General features: G+C 43.0%; 1 protein-coding gene across 1 annotated transcript in view; it reads right to left on the reverse strand.

Moving 5' to 3' along the window:
• LOC128700019 (uncharacterized) overlaps positions 1–23516 on the reverse strand; it is a 497557-nt gene that overhangs the window by 165966 nt on the left and 308075 nt on the right. Inside the window, exon 10 of the mRNA XM_070098762.1 lies at positions 18487–18556. Coding sequence (XP_069954863.1) covers positions 18487–18556 — 70 coding nt within the window. The remainder of the gene's footprint in view (positions 1–18486; positions 18557–23516) is intronic.

Below are 23516 nucleotides of genomic sequence, written 5' to 3' on the forward strand. Positions count from 1 at the left end.
CTCTCCCTCCTCTAGTCTTCCCAGTATTCTCATTAGTTTTGCGTTTTTTTTTTAAATTCATGGTTATTTTAACTTGGTATAATAGCATTTATTTGGTATAACAGTGGTACAATAGCGTTTATTTGCTTTCTAAGACGTCTGATACTCTCCAACACCTGCTACTCTCCAACACCTGCTACTCTCCAACACCTGCTCTACAACACTTGCTACTCTCCAACACCTGCTGCTTTCTTTCCACCACTACTTTCACTTGCCCACATGGCCTTGCCGTGGTCCTAATCATCTTTCTAATCTTAGGGCCATCAGGGCCATCCCCGACACACAGTCGTCAATACCATCTCCACCATTCCCCCCTCCCACTCCCTCTCCCTCTAAAGCAGTTGTGACAAACATCTCTTCCCCAACATTCCTTTCTTCACGACTATGTTCCCTCTAACGTGTTCCAGCACCTGGTCAAAATATTTCAGTGCCTTCTGAACACTACCACTGCCGCCACCACTAACACATGCAGTCATGACACACTACCACTGCCGCCACCACTACCACATGCAGTCATGACACACTACCATTGCCGCCACCACTACCACATGCAGTCATGACACACTACCACTGCCGCCACCACTAACACATGCAGTCATGACACACTACCACTGCCGCCACCACTAACACATGCAGTCATGACACACTACCACTGCCGCCACCACTAACACATACAGTCATGACACACTACCACTGCCGCCACCACTACCACATGCAGTCATGACACCCTACCATTGCCGCCACCACTACCACATGCAGTCCTGACACACTATCACTGCCGCCACCACTACCACATGCAGTCATGACACACTACCACTGCCGCCACCACTACCACATGCAGTCATGACACTCGTGGTGATGGTTAATATTCTTAAGATGCTTCCTGTGTTCCTCCCTACATACTGTGGCTCTCTGTATTCCTCCCTACATACTGTGGCTCTTAGTACTCCTCCCTACATACTGTGGCTCATAGTACTTCTCCCTACATGCTGTGGCTCTCTGTACTCCTCCCTATACACTGTGGTTCTCTGTAATCTTCCCTACATACTGTACCTCTCTGTACTCCTCCCTACATACTGTGGTTTTCAAAGTGTGCGTGTGGGACGATCCGCCTTAGTGTTCCTGGTACCTCCTCCTGGAATCATGGCTCACGAACAGAAAACAGAGTGCATAAATGGGGTTAAATCTGAGTGGGGAACTGTAACAAGTGGTGTTCCACAGGGATCAGTTTTAGGCGCGTTGTTGTTTATAATATATATCAATGACCTTAACGAGGGAATTACAAGTGATATGAGCAAATTCGCTGATGACACGAAGATAGGTAGCATAATTGATTCAAACGTAGATGTTACGGAACTTGAGGATTTAGGTCTTCGTCCAATGGTTGGACAACCTTTGGACGAAGACCTACTTCGACTAGTGGATGGTACCACTATGACCCCCCCCCCCGCCTCCTGCTTCGCCTCACCTGACTACAGTATATAAGCCACGTCTACGGCCCTATGCTGTACATTCCACAAGATTGATGGACTGAACACATCGACTCCAGGCTGAGGGACTGATTACCTCAAACTCCTCCTCTCCTTACACCTGTCTGCTTTGTATTGGATTGATGAAGCCACTGTGTGGCGAAACGTTTCCTCAATAAAGATTCCCATATGTTGGATAAGTGTCTCAATCTTCAACTTGTCGGTTTTCAAAACCATTCATCACAACTGTCAGACACTGTTTCTCAAGTCTTCGGATGCCAACATCCCCAACGATGGGTCGTTATCCTATCACAATTGTCATACTGAAGTCTTCTTACCCATGGATCTCTCTCATGCGTTATTTACATAAGAACATAAAGCAGAAACACTGGAGCAGGCCTACTGGCCCATACTAGGCATGTCTTTCTCAAACCCAAACCCACTAACAAAAATATTTGCCCAACTCATTTTCAATGTTACCCATTTCCTGGACTCCTTCCAGATTTGCATGACAGCAATAATAATATTCTATCCATATTACGACCAAAATCCCTAATCTTCCCCCTTCTCCACATCCCTGCAATGAATACCTCAGCAGATCTGGTATTAGAGGCGACCGGGTCTTTCCTGAAACTTCCCTTACGTTATGGAAGCGTGAAGCGGCAGACCACCCCTCTTTCAGACCTGACCACGGGTCACACGTGTCCTTGGCCGCTTCCGAGATAAAGGAGGGTCCTTTGACCATTAAGTTCATATCGTCCAGAAGGCAGTGGAGGCTATAATACCTGACCGAACAGTTTGAGTTCCCGCCCACTATTCCTCAGGCAGAACGAGGAATGGAAAAAACAACACGGGACTGTGCGTACGGAGTACTATCATCACATTGACTACTGCTGGCTTGTAGGTAGACAGTTGGTGCAGAGCACACCTTTGTTGTAGATTTCATTTTACTCTGTGTAGAGCTTTATTATGGCATGTTGGAACTCTAATGTAACTTGCAACAAATGTATATCAGGGATTATACGTTGGTCAATAAGTTGAAGTACCAAAGGGTGTTGACCATCAGTATGGTGGTCAGAGGCGTCCTGGTTCGGAAATGTGGAAGGGGTGAATTTCAACATTCCTTTCCCTCCGGGATGAATTTGGAATATATATATATATATATATATATATATATATATATATATATATATATATATATATATATAGATATATATATATATATATATATATATATGTGTGTGTGTGTGTGTGTGTGTGTTGGGAAGATAGTGGCCGAGTCCACTACCCTGACAACCTTGGGCAGGTGTTGAATGACGACGCCGAAGTGGACAACACCATCACTGAGAGCTTCTTCTCTAGTGACTCTGAGGCAGCCATGTTGTAGCACCTTTCTCAGCTATGTTGGTGTCATCCACCACGACTCTGAGGCAGCCATGTTGTAGCACCTCCCTTCTGCCTCACCTGCTCTTATTAGATGTTTATGATTATATATCTGTACGAATTCGGTGCTTTTCTACTGTGCTCAGCCTGTGACTGTGTTCCAATCTGTGACTGTACTTCTGCCTGTGACTGTACTCCAGCCTGTGATTGTACTGAAGCCTGTGACTGCTCCAATCTGTGACTGTACTTCAGCCTGTGGCTGTGCTTCCGCCTGCGACTGTGCTCCAGCCTGTGACTGTGCCGTCAACTATCATGTTAAAATTAAACTGGCTTACAGACAAATTATTGTGTGGAGCTGAGACACTTGTGATTATATTCTCGCAGTAGGTTTCTCTATACAAATATTTAAACACTATTCCGCAAGTGTCGACACATGAACTTTGATGTAAATGACTTAGAAAACTGCCAAGTTGAAGAATGAGACACTTGTGCAAATTTGGGAATCTTTATTTAGGAAACGTTTCGTCAGCCAGTGGCTTCTTCAGCCACTGGCTGAAGAAGCCACTGGCTTCCCCATATTGGACTGAAGAAGCCACTGGCTGGCGCTATATTTCCTCAATGAAGATTCCCAAATGTTGCACAAATGTCTTCAACCTGTACTGTGTTGTCAGTTTTGTACAAAACAGAGTACATTTCTGCTGGAGGCTGAAGAGTCTTTCTCGCAGACTGGTTCCGTGAACGGTGGGCTGGAAATATCCTGTATATAGCAATGACATTGTGGTAACAAAAGCTAGCTATGTTTTCCCCTTGTCATATTATGTCACACAGGATGGGTTTCCCTGTCACATTCCATCACACAATACACAAATAACCTGCACATAGGAGAGAGGAGCTTACGAAGGACGTTTCTTTCCGCTTGGACCATTTACAAAATCATGGTGTAGTGCCTTTTTGTTATTTCCATCACACAGGATGGTTTTCCTGTCACATTCCATCACACAGGATGGGTTTCCTGTCACATTCCATCACAAAGGATGGTTTTCCTGTCACATTCCATCACACAGGATGGTTTTCCTGTCACATTCCATCAAACAGGATGGTTTTCTTGTCACATTCCATCACACAGGATGGGTTTCCTGTCACATTCCATCATACAGGATGGGTTTTCTGTCACATTCCATCACACAGGATGGGTGTCAGTTACATTTCATCACATAGGATGGGTGTCAGTCACATTTCATCACATAGGATGGGTGTCAGTCACATAGGATGAGTTTCCTGCTATATTCTCTCACACAGAATAAATGTGTCAGAGAAGATAATCAAGTGTGTCAGGTTGAGCTAGAAGTTTTCAGTAGGTTGATGAAGCTATGGAAGTATTCCACTCCAATGCATATAAGTCACTTTGACTGACTTTTTGGGGGGTTATTCTAAGTAATCTACACATCTGCTGCTATGGATGATAATTTATGTAACGGTATTTATGCGTACCTACAGCAGAATAAACTTACTTTGTTTAGCAGCTGTGGCAGCGTGAATAAGGTTTCGTGTGAGTACGTCTAGTTGCAATTATTTGAAATTATCATCTCCGAGGAAGGAGTGGAGGGAGGGGAGAAGGGAGGAGTAAGAGGGAAATGGGGGAGGAGTGTGAGAGGAGAGGGAGAGGGAGAGGGAGGAAGAACCCCTGGCTGCCTTCAAGAGAGCTGGACAGATACCTAAAGTCGGTGCCGGATCAGCCGGGCTGTGGCTCGTACGTCGGACTGCGTGCGGCCAGCAGTAACAGCCTAGTTGATCAGGCCCTGATCCATCGGGAGGCCTGGTCGTGGACCGGGCCGCGGGGGCGTTGATCCCCGGAATAACCTCCAGGTAACCTCCAGGTAAGGGAGGAAGGGAGAGAGAGAGAGAGAGAGAGAGAGAGAGAGAGAGGAAGGGAAAGGACGCGAGGCCAATAACACAATCATTGTCAAGCACAAAGCGATGAATATATTTTCCGGTCACATAAAACCCCGTTACAACACCTGTGACACAATGTAAGAAGCATCTCTCTCTCTCTCTCTCTCTCTCATTCTCTCACATCATTCTCACCTCTTTCTCACCTGACTCCAGTAGTTTCATCATTAACGTTTCTTCTATTCCTTCTCACGGTAACTCAACAGTGTCAACATAGATCATCTTCACAACACATTCAACGTGTCACAGATACCTCCGCACGTTCTTCACGGAGTCACATTATTCCCACAAATCGACAATGAAAACTGAAATTTTTGATCCGCCATCAACTATTATGAAATCACAAGGAAATGATGTTACCGTACCTCAGGATAGTAGACAGCTGTTTCCTGAAGCAATGTAGGTCAGTGAAACATGCTTGAATATTAAAAGATAAAATGCCTACTTGTTCTTCATTGCCTCTACCTAACTAAAACATTACATTTTTCGTCAGGGGAAAGAATAATTAAGATAGGTCTTTCCCATAGGTACCGGCACTATGGCCGGGGAAGGGCCACATGGTGGGTATAAATACACTTATGAATGGTGAGGTAGTACCCAATGGCTGGCCCTGGCTGATCCCTTTCATCTGAATGAGAACTGCCTTAAAGTATTTGCCAAGGTGGAGAGTGGAGCCAGATATTCACAGAAAGCCAAAGCAATGTCCAGTGCAACAAAACAAGTGATGTGGGATTGTTACGGTGACAGGTGGTTCTACAACGAGGACATTAGAAAGGTCAGGTGGTGGAGTGGCTACAGATTCTTTCATTAGTCTGCCTTGAAATCGCCAACGCCAGTCTTGTTTCCATCGTTGAAACAAATCTGTATAAATCTAATAAGCTAATACCCATCATCTTCTGTTTCTTTCCAATTTATTTTATTCACTAGTTATAGAGATTAGCGGGTAATATTTTATATATTCGTATTTTTTAGATTGATTTTTAATCAACCTTATGGAAAGACATGTTAAAGATGCATAGAAAGAATCTAGTCTACAAGAATGTAAACAGTGTCTATATATCCTCGTTCTTGTACCGTTATCTGGCTTTGACTTGTTTCTCGATCAGTATGCGAAGATTGTGTAATATGTGTGTACTCACCTGGTTGTGTTCACCTAGTTGTGATTGCGGGGGTCGAGTCTCGGTTACTGGCTCCATCTCTTAACTGCATGAGACAGGTTTTACTATTTTTCCGTCTGCTGGGTTATATCGTACCTCTACCTAAAGCTGCGTGTAGTGGTGGCTTCCACTACTTTTTCATGCACATTATTCCACTTCCCGAGGATGAAGAACCACTTCCTAACATCCCTGATACTCATTTTCTGTAACATTCACTTGCGATCCTTTGTCTGTGACCCCTGCTTTACGGTCTCTTCCTGTCTCTCCTGTGAACCCCCGGATATCCAGTTTCTTCCTCTCTCCCCTGCGACCGCTGCTACAGTCTCTTCCTCTCTTGCGACCGCTGCTACAGTCTCTTCCTCTCTCCCCTGCGACCGCTGCTACAGTCTCTTCCTCTCTTGCGACCGCTGCTACAGTCTCTTCCTCTCTCCCCTGCGACCGCTGCTACAGTCTCTTCCTCTCTTGCGACCGCTGCTACAGTCTCTTCCTCTCTCCCCTGCGACCGCTGCTACAGTCTCTTCCTCTCTCCCCTGCGACCGCTGCTACAGTCTCTTCCTCTCTCCCCTGCGACCGCTGCTACAGTCTCTTCCTCTCTCCCCTGCGACCGCTGCTACAGTCTCTTCCTCTCTTGCGACCGCTGCTACAGTCTCTTCCTCTATTGCGACCGCTGCTACAATCTCTTCCTCTCTCCCCTGCGACCGCTGCTACAGTCTCTTCCTTTCTTGCGACCGCTGCTACAGTCTCTTCCTCTCTTGCGACCGCTGCTACAGTCTCTTCCTCTCTCCCCTGCGACCGCTGCTACAGTCTCTTCCTCTCTCCCCTGCGACCGCTGCTACAGTCTCTTCCTCTCTCCCCTGCGACCGCTGCTACAGTCTCTTCCTCTCTCCCCTGCGACCGCTGCTACAGTCTCTTCCTCTCTCCCCTGCGACCGCTGCTACAGTCTCTTCCTCTCTCCCCTGCGACCGCTGCTACAGTCTCTTCCTCTCTCCCCTGCGACCGCTGCTACAGTCTCTTCCTCTCTCCCCTGCGACCGCTGCTACAGTCTCTTCCTCTCTCCCCTGCGACCGCTGCTACAGTCTCTTCCTCTCTCCCCTGCGACCGCTGCTACAGTCTCTTCCTCTCTCCCCTGCGACCGCTGCTACAGTCTCTTCCTCTCTCCCCTGCGACCGCTGCTCTCTCTTCCCCTGCGACCGCTGCTATTGCAGCTACAATCTCTTCCTCTCTCCCCTGCGACCGCTGCTACAGTCTCTTCCCTGCGCTACAGTCTCTTCCTCTCTTGCGACCCCTGCTACAGTCTCTTCCTCTCTCCCCTGCGACCGCTGCTACAGTCTCTTCCTCTCTCCCCTGCGACCGCTGCTACAGTCTCTTCCTCTCTCCCCTGCGACCGCTGCTACAGTCTCTTCCTCTCTCTCCCCAGCGACCGCTGCTACACCGCTGCTCTCTTCCTCTCTCCCCTGCGACCGCTGCTACAGTCTCTTCCTCTCTCCCCTGCGACCGCTGCTACAGTCTCTTCCTTTCTTGCGACCGCTGCTACAGTCTCATCCTCTCTAGCGACCGCTGCTACACAGACTCTTCCTCTCTCCCCTGCGACCGCTGCTACAGTCTCTTCCTCTCTCCCCTGCGACCGCTGCTACAGTCTCTTCCTCTCTCCCCTGCGACCGCTGCTACAGTCTCTTCCTCTCTTGCGACCGCTGCCAGTCTCTTCCTCTATTGCGACCGCTGCTACAATCTCTTCCTCTCTCCCCTGCGACCGCTGCTCTCTCCCCTGCGACCGCTGCTACAGTCTCTTCCTCTCTTGCGACCGCTGCTACACAGTCTCTTCCTCTCTCTCCCCAGCGACCGCTGCTACACAGTTTCTCCCTCTCCTGCGACCGCTGCTACACAGTCTCTTCCTGTCTCCCCTGCAACCGCTGCTACACAGTCTCTTCCTGTCTCTCCTGCGACCGCTGCTACACAGTCTCTTCCTGTCTCTCCTGCGACCGCTACTACACAGGAAGAGACTGTCTCTCCTGCGACCGCTGCTACACAGTCTCTTCCTGTCTGCCCTGCTACCCCTGCCTTCAAGTCTCTACCTCCCTTTCATATACTTTTCCTTTCCTATAAGGTCATCAGGTTCTGTTCTTATAGCCTCTGCTCATAGGTTAGGCCTCTAATCTTCGGGACTAGTCTTGTTGTGAATCTCTACACTTTCCCTCTTTACATGCTTGAACAAGAGTGGGTTCCAGGTAGGTGCTGTATAACCTGTAATTGGTCTGTCAGTGTTACTGGAAGCCATTCTCACATGACGCGAAAACTGTTCTGTTGATGCACTTTCCCAAGGTCATTCTCCTTGTTCGAAGTTTAAATCCTCTTTTCTCCAGTCTTTAGTTCCTCTCCAATCTTTTTCTCCCTTTCATAAGTTTGCACTTACTGTGGTTGACTTTCGGTAGCCATTTGTCTTACTATTCCTGTAGTCTATCCAAGTTGTGTAGTCTTCCCAAGTCTTCTTGTAGTCTGTCGAAGTTGTTATTTAGTTTTTCCAAGTCTTTTCCAGTTTTGATTCTTCTCATTATAGCTGGAGTATACCTGGAGAGGGTTTCGGGAGTCAACGTCCCCGCGGCTCCGTCTGAGTTTACATTGTCAGCGATCTGTCAGAGGACCCCAATGGAAATAAGTCACTCTGTCTGACTTTTTTGGGTTATCCTAGATTCTCTACACATATGCTGCTATGTATGATAATTCTATGTAACTGTATTAGTGTATACCTGAATAAACTTACTTACTAATCTCTTCTGTCATGTAGTTTACATGTCAGAGGCTCAGTATTGGATGCAGTGCGTGTGTGTGGCTAGCTACTGGAACAGAAATATGCTTGTGGTGTCTCATCTTCAGTGCTGCAGTGTGTGTGTGGCTAGCTACTGGAACAGAGATATGCTTGTGGTGTCTCATTTTCAGTGCTTAGTTTATCATAAAATTAAAGTTCAGTGTGAATATTGCACCATCTCTTGTATCCCAAGTTCATACCTGTTCACTACTGAGTTAGGATAAAGGTAGTGAGAGACGAGTGTGTGAGAGGGGGACTCTTGAGTAACTAGAGTGAACACACCCAAGCAATAGCCAGAAGACGCGGCACTGGGTCACGTGTTTAAGAGGTTGGTATTCTGTGTGTAGTGAGGCAGACAGCCTTGGCCCGCGATGTGAGGGAGTCTGGAAGCCAGCCAAGATGCTCTTTCTCTCTCTCTCTTACCCTCTATTCTTTCCCTACCCCTTCCACTCCCCCATTCCTACCCCATTCATTCTACCTCCCTCCCTTACCACTCCACTCTCTCCCCTCCTACTTTTTCTCACCCCCCTCTTCTGCTTTCCCTTTCATCCCTTTATTTCCTCTTTCTCTCTCCCTCCCCCTCCACTCTCTCCCTCCCCCTCCACTCTCTCCCTCCCCCTCCACTCTCTTCTTTCCCCTTATACACTCTCTCTTCCCCTCCATTCTCTCTCCCTCCTCCCTTCACTCCCTTCTCCCTCCACTCTCTTCCCCTACACTCTGCCCCTTAATGCTCCACCACCTCCCCTACGCTCCATCCATTTCCCCTCCACTCTCCGTCCCACTCTTCCGTCTTCCCCGTCCACTACATCAGACTGCATCAGGAATCAATCACCGCAAGACAGTATCAACGAGGCCATGGTATATGGGAACTATTTTTCCTGTCGTAAGATTGCATTCAAATTCTTTGTGTCAGGGTATATGTAATTAAGATGTATACCAAATTTCATGAAAATCGGTCTGCAACATTTGTGTCAGGTTAAGTAAAGTTCGTCAGGAAACAGGACAAGTAAAGTTAAAGCACACAAGAGCAACTGTGACATTTTATTGTGGCAACGTTTCGCTCTCCAGGAACTTTGTCAAGCCGTTACAAACAATACATGGACACAGAGGGTATATATAGGCTCAGAGTGAGGTGTAATACTGGTGGTAGTAGTAGTAATATAAGTAGTAGTAATATAAGTAGTAGTAATACAATATGCTAGAACAGTCAACTTGCACATGAGTAACAGGTTACAAAAGCTATTATTTGGGTAACATAAAAATAGATAATATTTCTGTATTTTATCTATTTTTATGTTACCCAAATAATAGCTTTTGTAACCTGTTACTCATGTGCAAGTTGACTGTTCTAGCATATTGTATTACTACTACTTATATTACTACTACTTATATTACTACTACTTATATTACTACTACTACCACCAGTATTACATCCCACTCTGAGCCTATATATACCCTCTGTGTCCATGTATTGTTTGTAACGGCTTGATAAAGCTCCTGGAGAGCGAAACGTTGCCACAATAAAACGTGACATTAGTTGCACTTGTGTCCTTTTACTTTACAAGAATATTTGGCTCTGTTCTGGTCTCCATACTACAGAATTTGATATAAACGTACTGGAGAACAGAGAGGGAAGGGAAGGGTGACAAATATAATCTACTATACAAAGGAATGTTTCACACAAATATAAATTGAACTCCCTGAACCTACACTATCTTGAAAGACTTAGACTAAGAGAGACTTTACTGAAGTGTACAAGTGGATAACAGGTTTTAATAAAGGAGATATAAGTAGGATGTTAAGAATATCCAGCCAACTGCTATAATAATAATAATAATAATAATAATAATCTTCATTTCTACAAGTACATGATACAATTTATGCAGACCTAATTGATATCAATGACATGCCATATAGAAAGTCCCTGGTTATGCAGAGAATTTCGGGCAATTAGGTTAATTTTGTCCCCAGGATGGGACCCACACCCGTCGACTAACACCTAGGTACCCATTTATTGATGGGTGAACACTGGACAGAAGATATCTTAAGGAAACAAGTGCTAATGTTTTAATCCGTACCGGGGATCGACCCCCAGACCACAGATTTATATAAGAGTAAGAAAAGTTGTCTGTATCAAAGAACAGTAATAAAATGCCCAGAGTTATGTTTAAGGGGACTTATCTTATCTCTAACTTTCTTTCTATAAATCTGGAAAAAACCTTTTGGGTTAGTTTTCAAATCCCTAGCAACTTTAATTTCGTAGTCCCATTTAGTTTTTCTTATTCCTTTTTTAACGTCCCTCTTAATGTCAATATACTGATTCATAAGATAACCCTCACATCTTTTGATGCGCCTATAAATTCCTTTCTTCTGCCCTAAAAGATATTTGAGCCTATTATTCATCCATTTTGGGTCATTTCTATTCGATCTAATTTCTTTATACGGGATAAACGTTCTTTGGGCAGCATGTATAGTGTTCAGAAAACTGTCATATTGATATCATCTGTGGACTGGGATAACGAAGAGAGCTAAGTGTTCTCTAAGCCCATTGTAATCTAAGCGAAAATCTGGGACGGTTACTGAGTTGTTCCTACTATCATACCTCCATTCAATGCTAAAGGTTGTTGTCGCTTTTCTTAGTTCCTCTGTAATTTCTAAATTATTAACAAGGGTTTCCTTGTTTGCCAGAACCAAGTCAAGCAGGTTATTTCCCCTTGTAGGTTCTGTCACAAACTGTTTCAAAAAACAATCCTGAACTACTTCTAAAAAGTCGTTAGATTCTAAATTCCCAGTCAAAAAAATTCCAATCAATCTGACTGAAGTTAAAGTTCCCTAGAATTATTACATTATCGTACCTTGTGGCCTTAACAGTTTCCTCCCTATCTAAGTTTGGGCACGGTATATCACGCCTAAAATAAATTTTTCATACTCTGAAAATTCTATCCAGACAGACTCTGTATGTGTTATTTCAGACTTTATACCCGTTTTTATGCAACAATTTAAACGATCTCGGACATAGAGTGCCATCCTACCCCCTTTTCCGAAACTTCTGTCTACTTGGAACAATGGAAATATAAACACATATGCAGTATAATGTGATCCTTTATTGACTACGTTTCGCCCACACAGTGGGCTTTTTCAAGTCACAAACAGATCTACCTGGGGTGGAAGGGACGCGAGTATTTATAGTCAGGTTCAGAATGCTGAATGCTGAATATGACATTCAGCAGGCATGTCCCGATTTTTCATATTAAACCACGTCTCAGTTATGGCAAAAACATCAATTTTACCCTCACTTGCAACCGATCTCAATTCGTCCATCTTATTTCTCGCACTATGAGTATTAATTTAATATATGTTTAGAAAACCTCCTTTCTCTTTACTCTTCCTACTGATTTCTGTTCCTTCACTATACCTGTTACTGTCCTTGTCAACTAGTGACACTGGTTTTCCAATATTCACCAATAACTCTACCTCATTCTGCCTATAACTGGTTTCCCTAAAACTCACACTATCGCTACACTGAGAATTCATTGATTTTCCACAAAAACCCATACCACTATCTATTTCTAGTTTAAAGACCAAACAGCTCCCTCCACTACGTTGGCCAGTGCTCCCACCCTAAACCTAGACAAGTGAACCCCATCCCTAGCATACATGTCATTTCTGCCATAGAAGAGGCCCCAGTTGTCTATGAATGTTACTGAATTTTCCTTACAGTGTTTGTCCAGCCAGCAATTGACATCAATTGCCCTGGACAACCATTCATTTCCAACTCCTCTTCTGTGCAAAATGCCACATATCACAGGGTTCCCACCTTTCTTCCTAATAATGTCTATTGCTGCCTTATACCTACTAAATCCTCACTTCTACGCTTGCCTACATCACTGCCTTCAGCACTGAGGCAGATAATAGGATTGGTCCCATTACTATGCATGATGTTGTCAAGCAGGCTAACAATGTCCTCCATCCCAGCCCCAAGAAAGCAAACCCTCTGTCTCATACTCCTATCCTTCAAGCAGAAGGCCTTAGCCATGTACCTAACCTTGTACCTAACCAAACCAGTACTTTCCTATATCCTTTCGAAATCTAAACTTATCTAATTTGAATCCATTATTGCGGGTTCTCTCTTGGAGGGATATCCTCAAAACCTTATTTATATCCCCTTTGTTAATACCCATCTTCCACTTATACACTTCGATCATGTCTCCCCTCATTCTTCGTCTTACAAGTGAATGTAGTTTAAGGGTCTTCAACCTTTCTTCATACGAAAGATTTCTAATGCTATGTATTAATTTAGTCCTTCTACGCTGAATGTTTTCCAACGAACTTATATCCATTCTGTAATATGGAGACCAGAACTGAGCTGCATAATCTAGGTGAGGCCTTACTAATGATGTATAAAGCTGGCAATTTGATCGCTGGATTTCTGCTGTTTACACTACTGGATATAAATCCCAGTAATCTGTTTGCCTTATTACGTACGCTTAGGCACTGCTGTCTTGGTTTAAGGTTGCTGCTTACCATAACGCCCAAGTCCTTTTCGCCATCTGTATGGCTAAGTTCTACGTTATTTAACTTATAAGTGCTAGGGTTATGGACACTTCCGAGCTTCAGAACCTTGCATTTATCTACATTGAACTGCATATGCCACTTTTCTGACCAGGAACTGAGTTTGTCTAAATCCTCCTGAAGTTCCGTGACATCTACGTTTGAATCAATTATCCTACCTATCTTCGTGTCATCGGCGAATTTGCTCATATCACTAGGTCACTGATATATATTATAAACTACAACGGGCCTAAGATTGATCCCTGTGGAACACCACTTGTTACAGTTCCCCACTCGGATTTAACCCCATTTAAGCACACACTATAGCTCACTTAATATATGATAGGACTGGTCAGACATGTTTTATAGTGTCCTCACTGTTTCTCTACTTAAGATTCCTGATTGGCATTCTCATGTTTGATAACTCGAGGTACACCTCAGCTGATATACAGTTTCGCGTAATGTTTGGCTTAATATTTCTCGTCGTTTCCTCGTGTGAGTGGTTTAACTTGTACGTAGAGTTTACTTTCCGTATACACAGTTGTTCTTCTTATGCCCTAAATGAAGTTTATTGCTGTTCTTTTGTTGGGGTTGATGCTGTTTTTTATGTCAGTTAAAAGGACACAAGTGCAACTAATGCGACCTTTAATTGTGGCAACGTTTCACTCTCCATGAGTTTTGTCAAGCGTTACCTTTGCAAAGTTCCTGGAGAACGAAACGTTGCCGCAATGAAACGTCGCATTAGTTGCACCTAACACATTGTCGGTAATTCTACCAACATTACTGCTATTTTTGTTAGGTAAAAATAGCTTTACGCTGGTGGAGCGAAGGGATGATATAAGATGATGATCCATTCATTAGTGTCCTTGGCCCTCTATCGTGTGTACACTGCCGGACATGCTGGGCGGTGTTTGCTGACTACAGTGGTGTGGCTGTTGATTGCCGGGTGACTGGAACTCAAGTCGGGTAGGAGGTCAAGGTCGTCTTGTAGTCTTTGTGTGTTTCGAGTACTGTGTGCCTTCGGGAAGTAAGGCTCCAGCTGCTGACCCCCGCCTCTCAGCCTTAACTAGGAGGAGCCACTAGCTTCACAGCATCTCGAGGTTCATTACGTCAACTTTGGAAGACATAAACATAGTTTGTTGCCGTGTTCCTCTCCCCCCTCCCCTCACAAGCTTATTCCACTAACTCACAATCTTTACGCCGTATCTATGTGAACTATAACGATTAATTAAATACGGCTCTAAAGATAACTAAAAAGGAATTCGAAACAACATATTTGTTAGATAAATTTAGCTTGAAATAAGACAACGGAAAGTACTAGATTGATACTGGAGTTGCAGTTGATTCTAACTTCTTGACTAGTTTTCAAATAGGTTAGACAAATATGAATGAGAAGGGCAGTGTTAATAATAATAATAATAATAATAATAATAATAATAATAATAATAATAATAATAATAATAATAATAATAATAATAATCTTTATTTCTACAAATACATGATACAACTTATACAGACCATAACTGGCATCAATGACATACTATATTTCTATATTTCTTTGGTTATGCAAAGCATTAGGTTAATTTTGTCTCCCAGAATGCGACCTACACCTTGGGTTAACACTTGGGTGTTAAAGGAGAATGAGGTAATCAGTCCCTCAACCTGGAGTCGATGTGTTCAGTCCATCAATCTTGTAGAATGTACAGCATAGGGCCGTAGACGTGGCTTATATACTGTAGTGAGGTGACGTGAAGCAGATGGAGGCGGGGTCATAGTGGTACCATCCACTAGTCGAAGTAGGTCTTCGTCCAAAGGTTGAACAAGTGTTGAAGAATTCTTTGTAACAAGACCCCATGATGCTGCCGTGTCTGACAGTTGTGATGAATGGTTTGAAAAACCGACAAGTTGAAGATTGAGACACTTATGCAGCATATGGGAATCTTTATTCAGGAAACGTTTCGCCACACAGTGGCTTCATCAGTCCAATACAAAGAGGAAGGCGTAAGGAGAGGAGGAGAATGAGGTAATCAGTCCCTCAACCTGGAGTCGATGTGTTCAGTCCATCAATCTTGTAGAATGTACAGCATAGGGCCGTAGACGTGGCTTATACCACTATGACCCCGCCTCCATCTGCTTCACGTCACCTCACTACAGTATATAAGCCACGTCTACGGCCCTATGCTGTACATTCTACAAGATTGATGGACTGAACACATCGACTCCAGGTTGAGGGACTGATTACCTCATTCTCCTCCTCTCCTTACGCCTTCCTCTTTGTATTGGACTGATGAAGCCACTGTGTGGCGAAACGTTTCCTGAATAAAGATTCCCATATGCTGCATAAGTGTCTCAATCTTCAACTTGTCGGTTTTTCAAACCATTCATCACAACTGTCAGACACGGCAGCATCATGGGGTCTTGTTACAAAGAATTCTTCAACACTTGTTCAACCTTTGGACGAAGACCTACTTCGACTAGTGGATGGTACCACTATGACCCCGCCTCCATCTGCTTCACGTCACCTCACTACAGTATATAAGCCACGTCTACGGCCCTATGCTGTACATTCTACAAGATTGATGGACTGAACACATCGACTCCAGGTTGAGGGACTGATTACCTCATTCTCCTCCTCTCCTTACGCCTTCCTCTTTGTATTGGACTGATGAAGCCACTGCGTGGCGAAACGTTTCCTGAATAAAGATTCCCATATGCTGCATAAGTGTCTCAATCTTCAACATGTCGGTTTTTCAAACCATTCATCACAACTTTCTACAAGATTGATGGACTGAACACATCGACTCCAGGTTGAGGGACTGATTACCTCATTCTCCTCCTCTCCTTACGCCTTCCTCTTTGTATTGGACTGATGAAGCCACTGTGTGGGGAAACGTTTCCTGAATAAAGATTCCCATATGCTGCATAAGTGTCTCAATCTTCAACTTGTCGGTTTTTCAAACCATTCATCACATTTCTGTATTCGACTGAAGAAGCCTACTGTGTAGGCGAAACGTTTCGGAATAAAGTTGTCTAACTGTTGCATATGTGTCTTACCTAACAACCTGTCGGTATTGTATACCATTTTGATGTTCACTTGGGTGTTAACCCAAGTACCTATTTACTTCTAGGCGAACAGGGACAGCAGGTGTCTTAGGGAAACGCCTCCATCATTCTTTTCAAGATTGATGGACTGACCACATCGACTCAAGGCTGAGGGACTGAGTATCTCAAACTCCTCCTGTTCCTCACCATTCTCCTTTGTATGGACTGATGAAGCCACTGTGTGGCGAAACGTTTCCTCACTGAAGATACCCAAGTGTTGCACATGTGTCTAATTTATCAACTTGTCGGTTCTCTGAACCATTCATCTACATACCTTCTACTGTTTTCAGTCAGTTCTAATGTTTTCACTCGTACCGGGGATCGACCCACGGACCTCACTGTGTGAGCTGAGTCCTCTAGCAGTCGAGTTACGTGTCACCGTTTGCGACAATAGGCCTACTACAGTATTCCTTTATTTTACTATTTAATAATGGTCTTATTATCAACAAATGTAAGGATCTAAACCTGGTAAAATAAAATAACTACGATATTATAAACTAAATAATATAAAAATACTAAAACCCAGTGTGAAAATAAATCTTAAGTGTCCTGATTATCAAAACTGAAACAGAGACAATAGTGCCTGAATATCTGCGATAAAAGCTAATAAACCTCTTTGGTTTGTATCAAGAAGTATAAGCAGTGGAAACCCTAAGGTCTCGCTACAACTTTAGACGTCTTTGATAAGGTTTCGTTTAGATTTTGTAGCACACTTCTGGAAGGCATAATGCAGACTGACCATAGATGTAGATAAATGGCATAAAATATCGACACGATGGAAAAACAGTCACAAATGCATTATAATGCGATCCTTTATTGACTACGTTCCTCCCACACAGTGAGCTTTAGAACATAAGAACATAAGAACGAAGGAACACTGCAGAAGGCCTACTGGCCCATGCGAGGCAGGTCCAAGTCCCCTACCGGCTTAAGCCAATGCACCCAACCTAGTCAGGTCAGGTCACATTGACTTAAGGGAGGAACACGGCAACCGACCTGATAGCACAAGCTATCAGGTCCAACTCACACCCACCCACATCCACTCATGTATTTATCCAACCTATTTTTAAAGCTACACAACGTTCTGGCCTCTATAACTGTACTCGGGAGTTTGTTCCACTCATCCACAACTCTATTACCAAACCAGTACTTTCCTATATCCTTCCTGAATCTGAATTTTTCCAACTTAAAACCATTGCTGCGAGTCCTGTCTAGGCTAGATATTTTCAGCACACTATTTACATCCCCTTTATTTATTCCTGTCTTCCATTTATACACCTCAATCATATCCCCCCTAATTCTACGTCTTTCTAGAGAGTGCAGATTCAGGGCCCTTAGTCTATCCTCATAGGGAAGATTTCTTTATCGAGCTTTATCTGCTTGTGACTTAATAAAACCCACTGTGTGGGCGAAACGTAGTCAATAAAAGATAGCATTATACTGCACTTGTGTTTATTTAACCGTAATTATTATTATAATCAAAAAGAAGCGCTACGCCACAAGGGCTATACAGCGCTGGATATTTAACCGTAAATGTACTGGAACCATACAAAGATTACGAAGCTAATTACATGTGTCCGAAATATCTCCAGGTTAGAAGCAGTGAATCTGCAGAGAACTTATAACCCTAATCTTTAAAGGGGTGGAGGAGTAAGCCAGCTGAAGGTCTTTCGGTCAGATGACCAAAAGCTCCAGCAGCGAGTCATCATGTGACTAAGACCCGCGTCAAGAAACACTTGTCCTGTTTCCTGACAAACCTTACTGCACAAAGACGCAGAATGAGGATGGATGGATGACTGAAGGGCAAAATTGATCAGTAGGAAAAAAATTGAATATATATGCAACGTGGGTAAAAGCGTAATATAATACCGATATAATGCTGTACAAGGTTTGTTATGCTATCAGCAGTAACGCAGTTGTGCCGCCTGTGGAAAAATATCACGTAGCCTCAATTTCAGCGTCCAGAGATGACCTCTATTATCACCTTTCATGTTCCAAATGTCACAACTACTGCTACTTCTCATATTCCTACCTCTTCACCAGCTATCATCTCTAATACCTCACAGCATACAGTTCTTCCTCTGCAGTTGGTTCTCCAGCACCTGCAACACAACCATAAAATCGTAAAAGAAAATACCCACCAAGACATCATACCCACTCCGCATTCGTTTAGTGTGTCATGTCATACACACTGTGCTTGTCCACCCTCTCGGTGGGTGTGGTTGTATCATCAAAATAATCGCCAGTACATCCTGGCTCGGGTCTTCTCCATGTAGTGACCCGGCCTGTGGAGTATCGACAGGTAAAACTAATATGGGTGGAAAAGCTAACACGAAGTAGACAGGATCAGTACATTTAGATAGAGGTATGGGTGTGTGTGGGAAACAAGCAGGTTGCAACACTAGGGTTGGAAACAGTAAATGTATAAAAGGCATTCAGCATGAAGTTATAAATAAAGACAATAGAACAGGTCAGCAAACAAAGGGGGACAGCAGAGGGCAGCAAGGGACTAGCTCCCTTAAGGTTTACTATACTAATAGCAGGAGTGTTAGAAATAAGATAGATGAGCTAAGATTAATTGCAAGTGCAGGAAACATAGATATTATTGCTATAACAGAGACCTGGCTCAATCTGAAAGATAGAGAGATGCCCTCTGAATGTCACATACAAGGCTATAAATTATCCCACACTGACAGGGTCAACAGGAAAGGTGGTGGAGTAGCGATGTATGTCAGAGACAATTTAAATTGTTGTGTTAGACAAGATATTAAATTAGAAGCGTCAGCCACTGAATCTGTTTGGTTACAGCTTCTCGAGGGCCGAGAAAAACTAATTTTGGGTGTGATTTACAGGGCCCCAAATCTTGATAGGGAGTGCAGTAAACTTCTATGGGACGAAATTCGTAAGGCATCTACATACGAAAATGTTGTGCTAATGGGAGATTTCAACTATAGACAGATTGACTGGAGCAATTTGACAGGAAATTTAGAGTCGGGTGACTTTCTTGATACGATCCAGGATTGTTTTTTAAAACAGTTTGTGACAGAGCCAACTAGGGGAAATAACCTCCTTGACTTGGTTCTTGCCAGTAGGGAAACACTAATTAATAATCTTGAGGTTAATGATGAGCTTGGGGAGAGTGATCACAAATCACTCAGTTTTAATATATCATGGAATTCCCCTAATAATGGCAATCAAGCCTCCGTCCCTGACTTTCGCTTGGCTGATTTCATAGGACTGAAAAATTACTTAGGTGGGCTGAACTGGAATGACCTGACTAAGGGTCAGGTAGGTGGTGATGGTTGCCGATATGATGCTTTCCAGGGCATAGTTCTAGCTGCTCAGTCAAATTATGTTCCAAATAGGGAAATTAGATCAAACAAAAATGATCCTAAATGGATGAACAATAGATTAAAATATCTGATTGGTCAAAAGAGAGGCATATATAGGCAAATCAAAAGAGGAGAGGGGCAATTAAGAAATCGATATATTCAGTTAAAGAGAGAAATAAAAAAGGGAATTAGAAAAGCAAAAAGAGATTATGAGGTTAAAGTTGCAAAAGAATCGAAGACTAACCCAAAAGGATTCTTTCAGGCATACAGAAGTAAGATCAGGGACAAGATAGGCCCACTCAAAAGTTCCTCGGGTCAGCTCACTGACAGTGATAAGGAAATGTGTAGAATTTTTAACACATACTTCCTCTCAGTTTTTACACAGGAGGATACCAGCGATATTCCAGTAATGATAAATTATGTAGAACAGGACGATAATAAACTGTGCACTATTAGGGTCACAAGTGACATGGTCCTTAGGCAAATAGATAAATTAAAACCTAACAAATCCCCAGGCCCTGATGAACTGTATGCAAGGGTTCTAAAGGAATGTAAAGAGGAGCTTAGCACACCTTTGGCTAATCTTTTCAACATATCACTACAAACTGGCATGGTGCCAGATAAGTGGAAAATGGCAAATGTGATACCTATTTTCAAAACAGGTGACAGGTCCTTAGCTTCGAACTATAGACCAATAAGCCTAACCTCCATAGTGGGAAAATTTATGGAATCAATAATTGCCGAGGCAGTTCGTAGCCATCTTGAAAAGCATAAATTAATCAACGAATCTCAGCATGGTTTTACAAAGGGGCGTTCCTGCCTTACGAATTTATTAACTTTTTTCACTAAGGTATTTGAGGAGGTAGATCATGGTAATGAATATGATATTGTGTATATGGACTTCAGTAAGGCTTTTGACAGGGTCCCACATCAGAGACTATTGAGGAAAATTAAAGCACATGGAATAGGAGGAGAAATTTTTTCCTGGATAGAGGCATGGTTGACAAATAGGCAGCAGAGAGTTTGCATAAATGGGGAGAAATCAGAGTGGGGAAGCGTCACGAGCGGTGTTCCACAGGGGTCAGTGTTGGGCCCCCTGCTGTTCACAATCTACATAAACGACATAGATGACGGCATAAAGAGCGACATCGGCAAGTTTGCCGATGACACCAAAATAGGCCGTCGAATTCATTCTGACGAGGACATTCGAGCACTCCAGGAAGATTTGAATAGACTGATGCAGTGGTCGGAGAAGTGGCAGATGCAGTTTAATATAGACAAATGCAAAGTTCTAAATGTTGGACAGGACAATAACCATGCCACATATAAACTAAATAATGTAGATCTTAATATTACGGATTGCGAAAAAGATTTAGGAGTTCTGGTTAGCAGTAATCTGAAACCAAGACAACAGTGCATAAGTGTTCGCAATAAAGCTAATAGAATCCTTGGCTTCATATCAAGAAGCATAAATAATAGGAGTCCTCAGGTTGTTCTTCAACTCTATACATCCTTGGTTAGGCCTCATTTAGATTATGCTGCACAGTTTTGGTCACCGTATTACAGAATGGATATAAATTCTCTGGAAAATGTACAAAGGAGGATGACAAAGATGATCCCATGTATCAGAAACCTTCCCTATGAGGATAGACTAAGGGCCCTGAAACTGCACTCTCTAGAAAGACGTAGAATTAGGGGGGATATGATTGAGGTGTATAAATGGAAGACAGGAATAAATAAAGGGGATGTAAATAGTGTGCTGAAAATATCTAGCCTAGACAGGACTCGCAGCAATGGTTTTAAGTTGGAAAAATTCAGATTCAGGAAGGATATAGGAAAGTACTGGTTTGGTAATAGAGTTGTGGATGAGTGGAACAAACTCCCAAGTACCGTTATAGAGGCCAGAACGTTGTGTAGCTTTAAAAATAGGTTGGATAAATACATGAGTAGATGTGGGTGGGTGTGAGTTAGACCTGATAGCTTGTGCTAACAGGTCGGTTGCCGTGTTCCTCCCTTAAGTCAATGTGACCTGACCTGACCTGACTAGGTTGGGTGCATTGGCTTAAGCCGGTAGGAGACTTGGACCTGCCTCGCATGGGCCAGTAGGCCTTCTGCAGTGTTCCTTCGTTCTTATGTTCTTATGTTCTTATTTCTGTCCATGACACCCTCAACAGATCTAATTGAGGGGATCTGTGGCCGAAATCTACGGATCCTTTTTAGCCTGTATTTAGTTCCCGTCCACACACGTATGTTGTACCTGCCCCTTCAAGCCCAGATCCACTGAGAGGATGGCCAAAGGAAATTATTATTTATTGATCAATGTTTATAACACACATGATAATATCTCGGTTCAGGGCCAGTTTAGTGGAGAATACAGTAATTGTATCTTTCAAATTAAGCTGTAAGAAGTACTGAAATAAGTGAGAGGTTCATAAGGCATCAAGATATGAAAATGTTGTGTTAATGGCAGATTTTAACTTTACACAAATTGGTTGGAGCAATTTGATAGGAAATCTTGAGTCTAGCGACTTTCTTGATACGATCCAGGATTGATTTTTAAAACAGTTTGTGACAGAAGCAACTAGAGGAAATAACCTGCTTGACTTGGTTCTTCCCAACAAGGAATCACTATTTAATAATATTGAGGTTAATGATGAGCTTTGGGAAAGCGATCACAAATAACTCAGTTTCAATATATTAACTAATAACTACAATCAAGTCATGTCCCTGACTTCCACTTGGCCAATTTCATATGACTGAGAAATTACCTGGGTGAGTTGAACTGGTGTGACCTGACTACGGTTCAGGTAGCTGGTTATAGATGCCGATACGACATTTTTCAAAGCATAGTTCTAGCTGCTCAGACTACATTATGTTCCAAATAGGGAAACTAGATCGAACAAAAATGACCCTAGATGGATAAACAGTGGGTTAAAGCAGCTCATAGATCAAAAGAAAGGTATTTACAGGCGAATCAAAAGGGATGATAGGTAGTTAGGAAATCAATATATTCAATTAAAAAGAGAAATAAAAAAAAGAATAAAAAAAGCAAAAAGAGATACGAGATTAAAGTTGCAAGGAATTCGAGGATTAATTCAAAAAGTTTCTTTCAGGTATATAGGAGAAACATTAGGGACAAGAGAGGCCCACTCAAAAGCTACTTGGGTCAGCTCACTGACAGTAATAAAGAAATGTGTAGAATCCTTAACACTTATTTCCTTTCAGTTTTTATGCAGGAAGATAGTTTAGTTTAATATGTTTATTATGCACCCCATACCCATCCTGTGGGTGCTAGTCAAAAGATTACAGAGGTACATAATTGGTCCAGGGACTGGACTCCTAAGTTTTGATAGCTGAACTAGGTACAAAGGTAATGCATCCTGTAAGAATGGTTACTTACGTTTATACATGGCTACAATCATGAACAAATTATAGAGTAATGAGCAATTCACACTTCCACACCCGGTCACAATTGTAAGGAGTTATTGGTGCAAATATTGATTGAGTCACACACACACACAAGAGAAATTCCAGAAATGATAAACTATGTAGATTAGGACGAAAATAAGTTATGCCCGATCAAAGTCACTAGTGACATGGTTCTCAAACAAACTGATAAATTAAAACCTAATAAATCCCTGGACCCTGATGAACTGTTTGCAAGGGTTATAAAGGAATGTAAGGAGGAACTTAGTAAACCTTTGGCTAGTCTTTTAAGCAGGAGACAGGT

Source organism: Cherax quadricarinatus, chromosome 64, assembly GCF_038502225.1.
Source record: "Cherax quadricarinatus isolate ZL_2023a chromosome 64, ASM3850222v1, whole genome shotgun sequence".
Lineage (NCBI taxonomy): Eukaryota > Metazoa > Arthropoda > Malacostraca > Decapoda > Parastacidae > Cherax > Cherax quadricarinatus.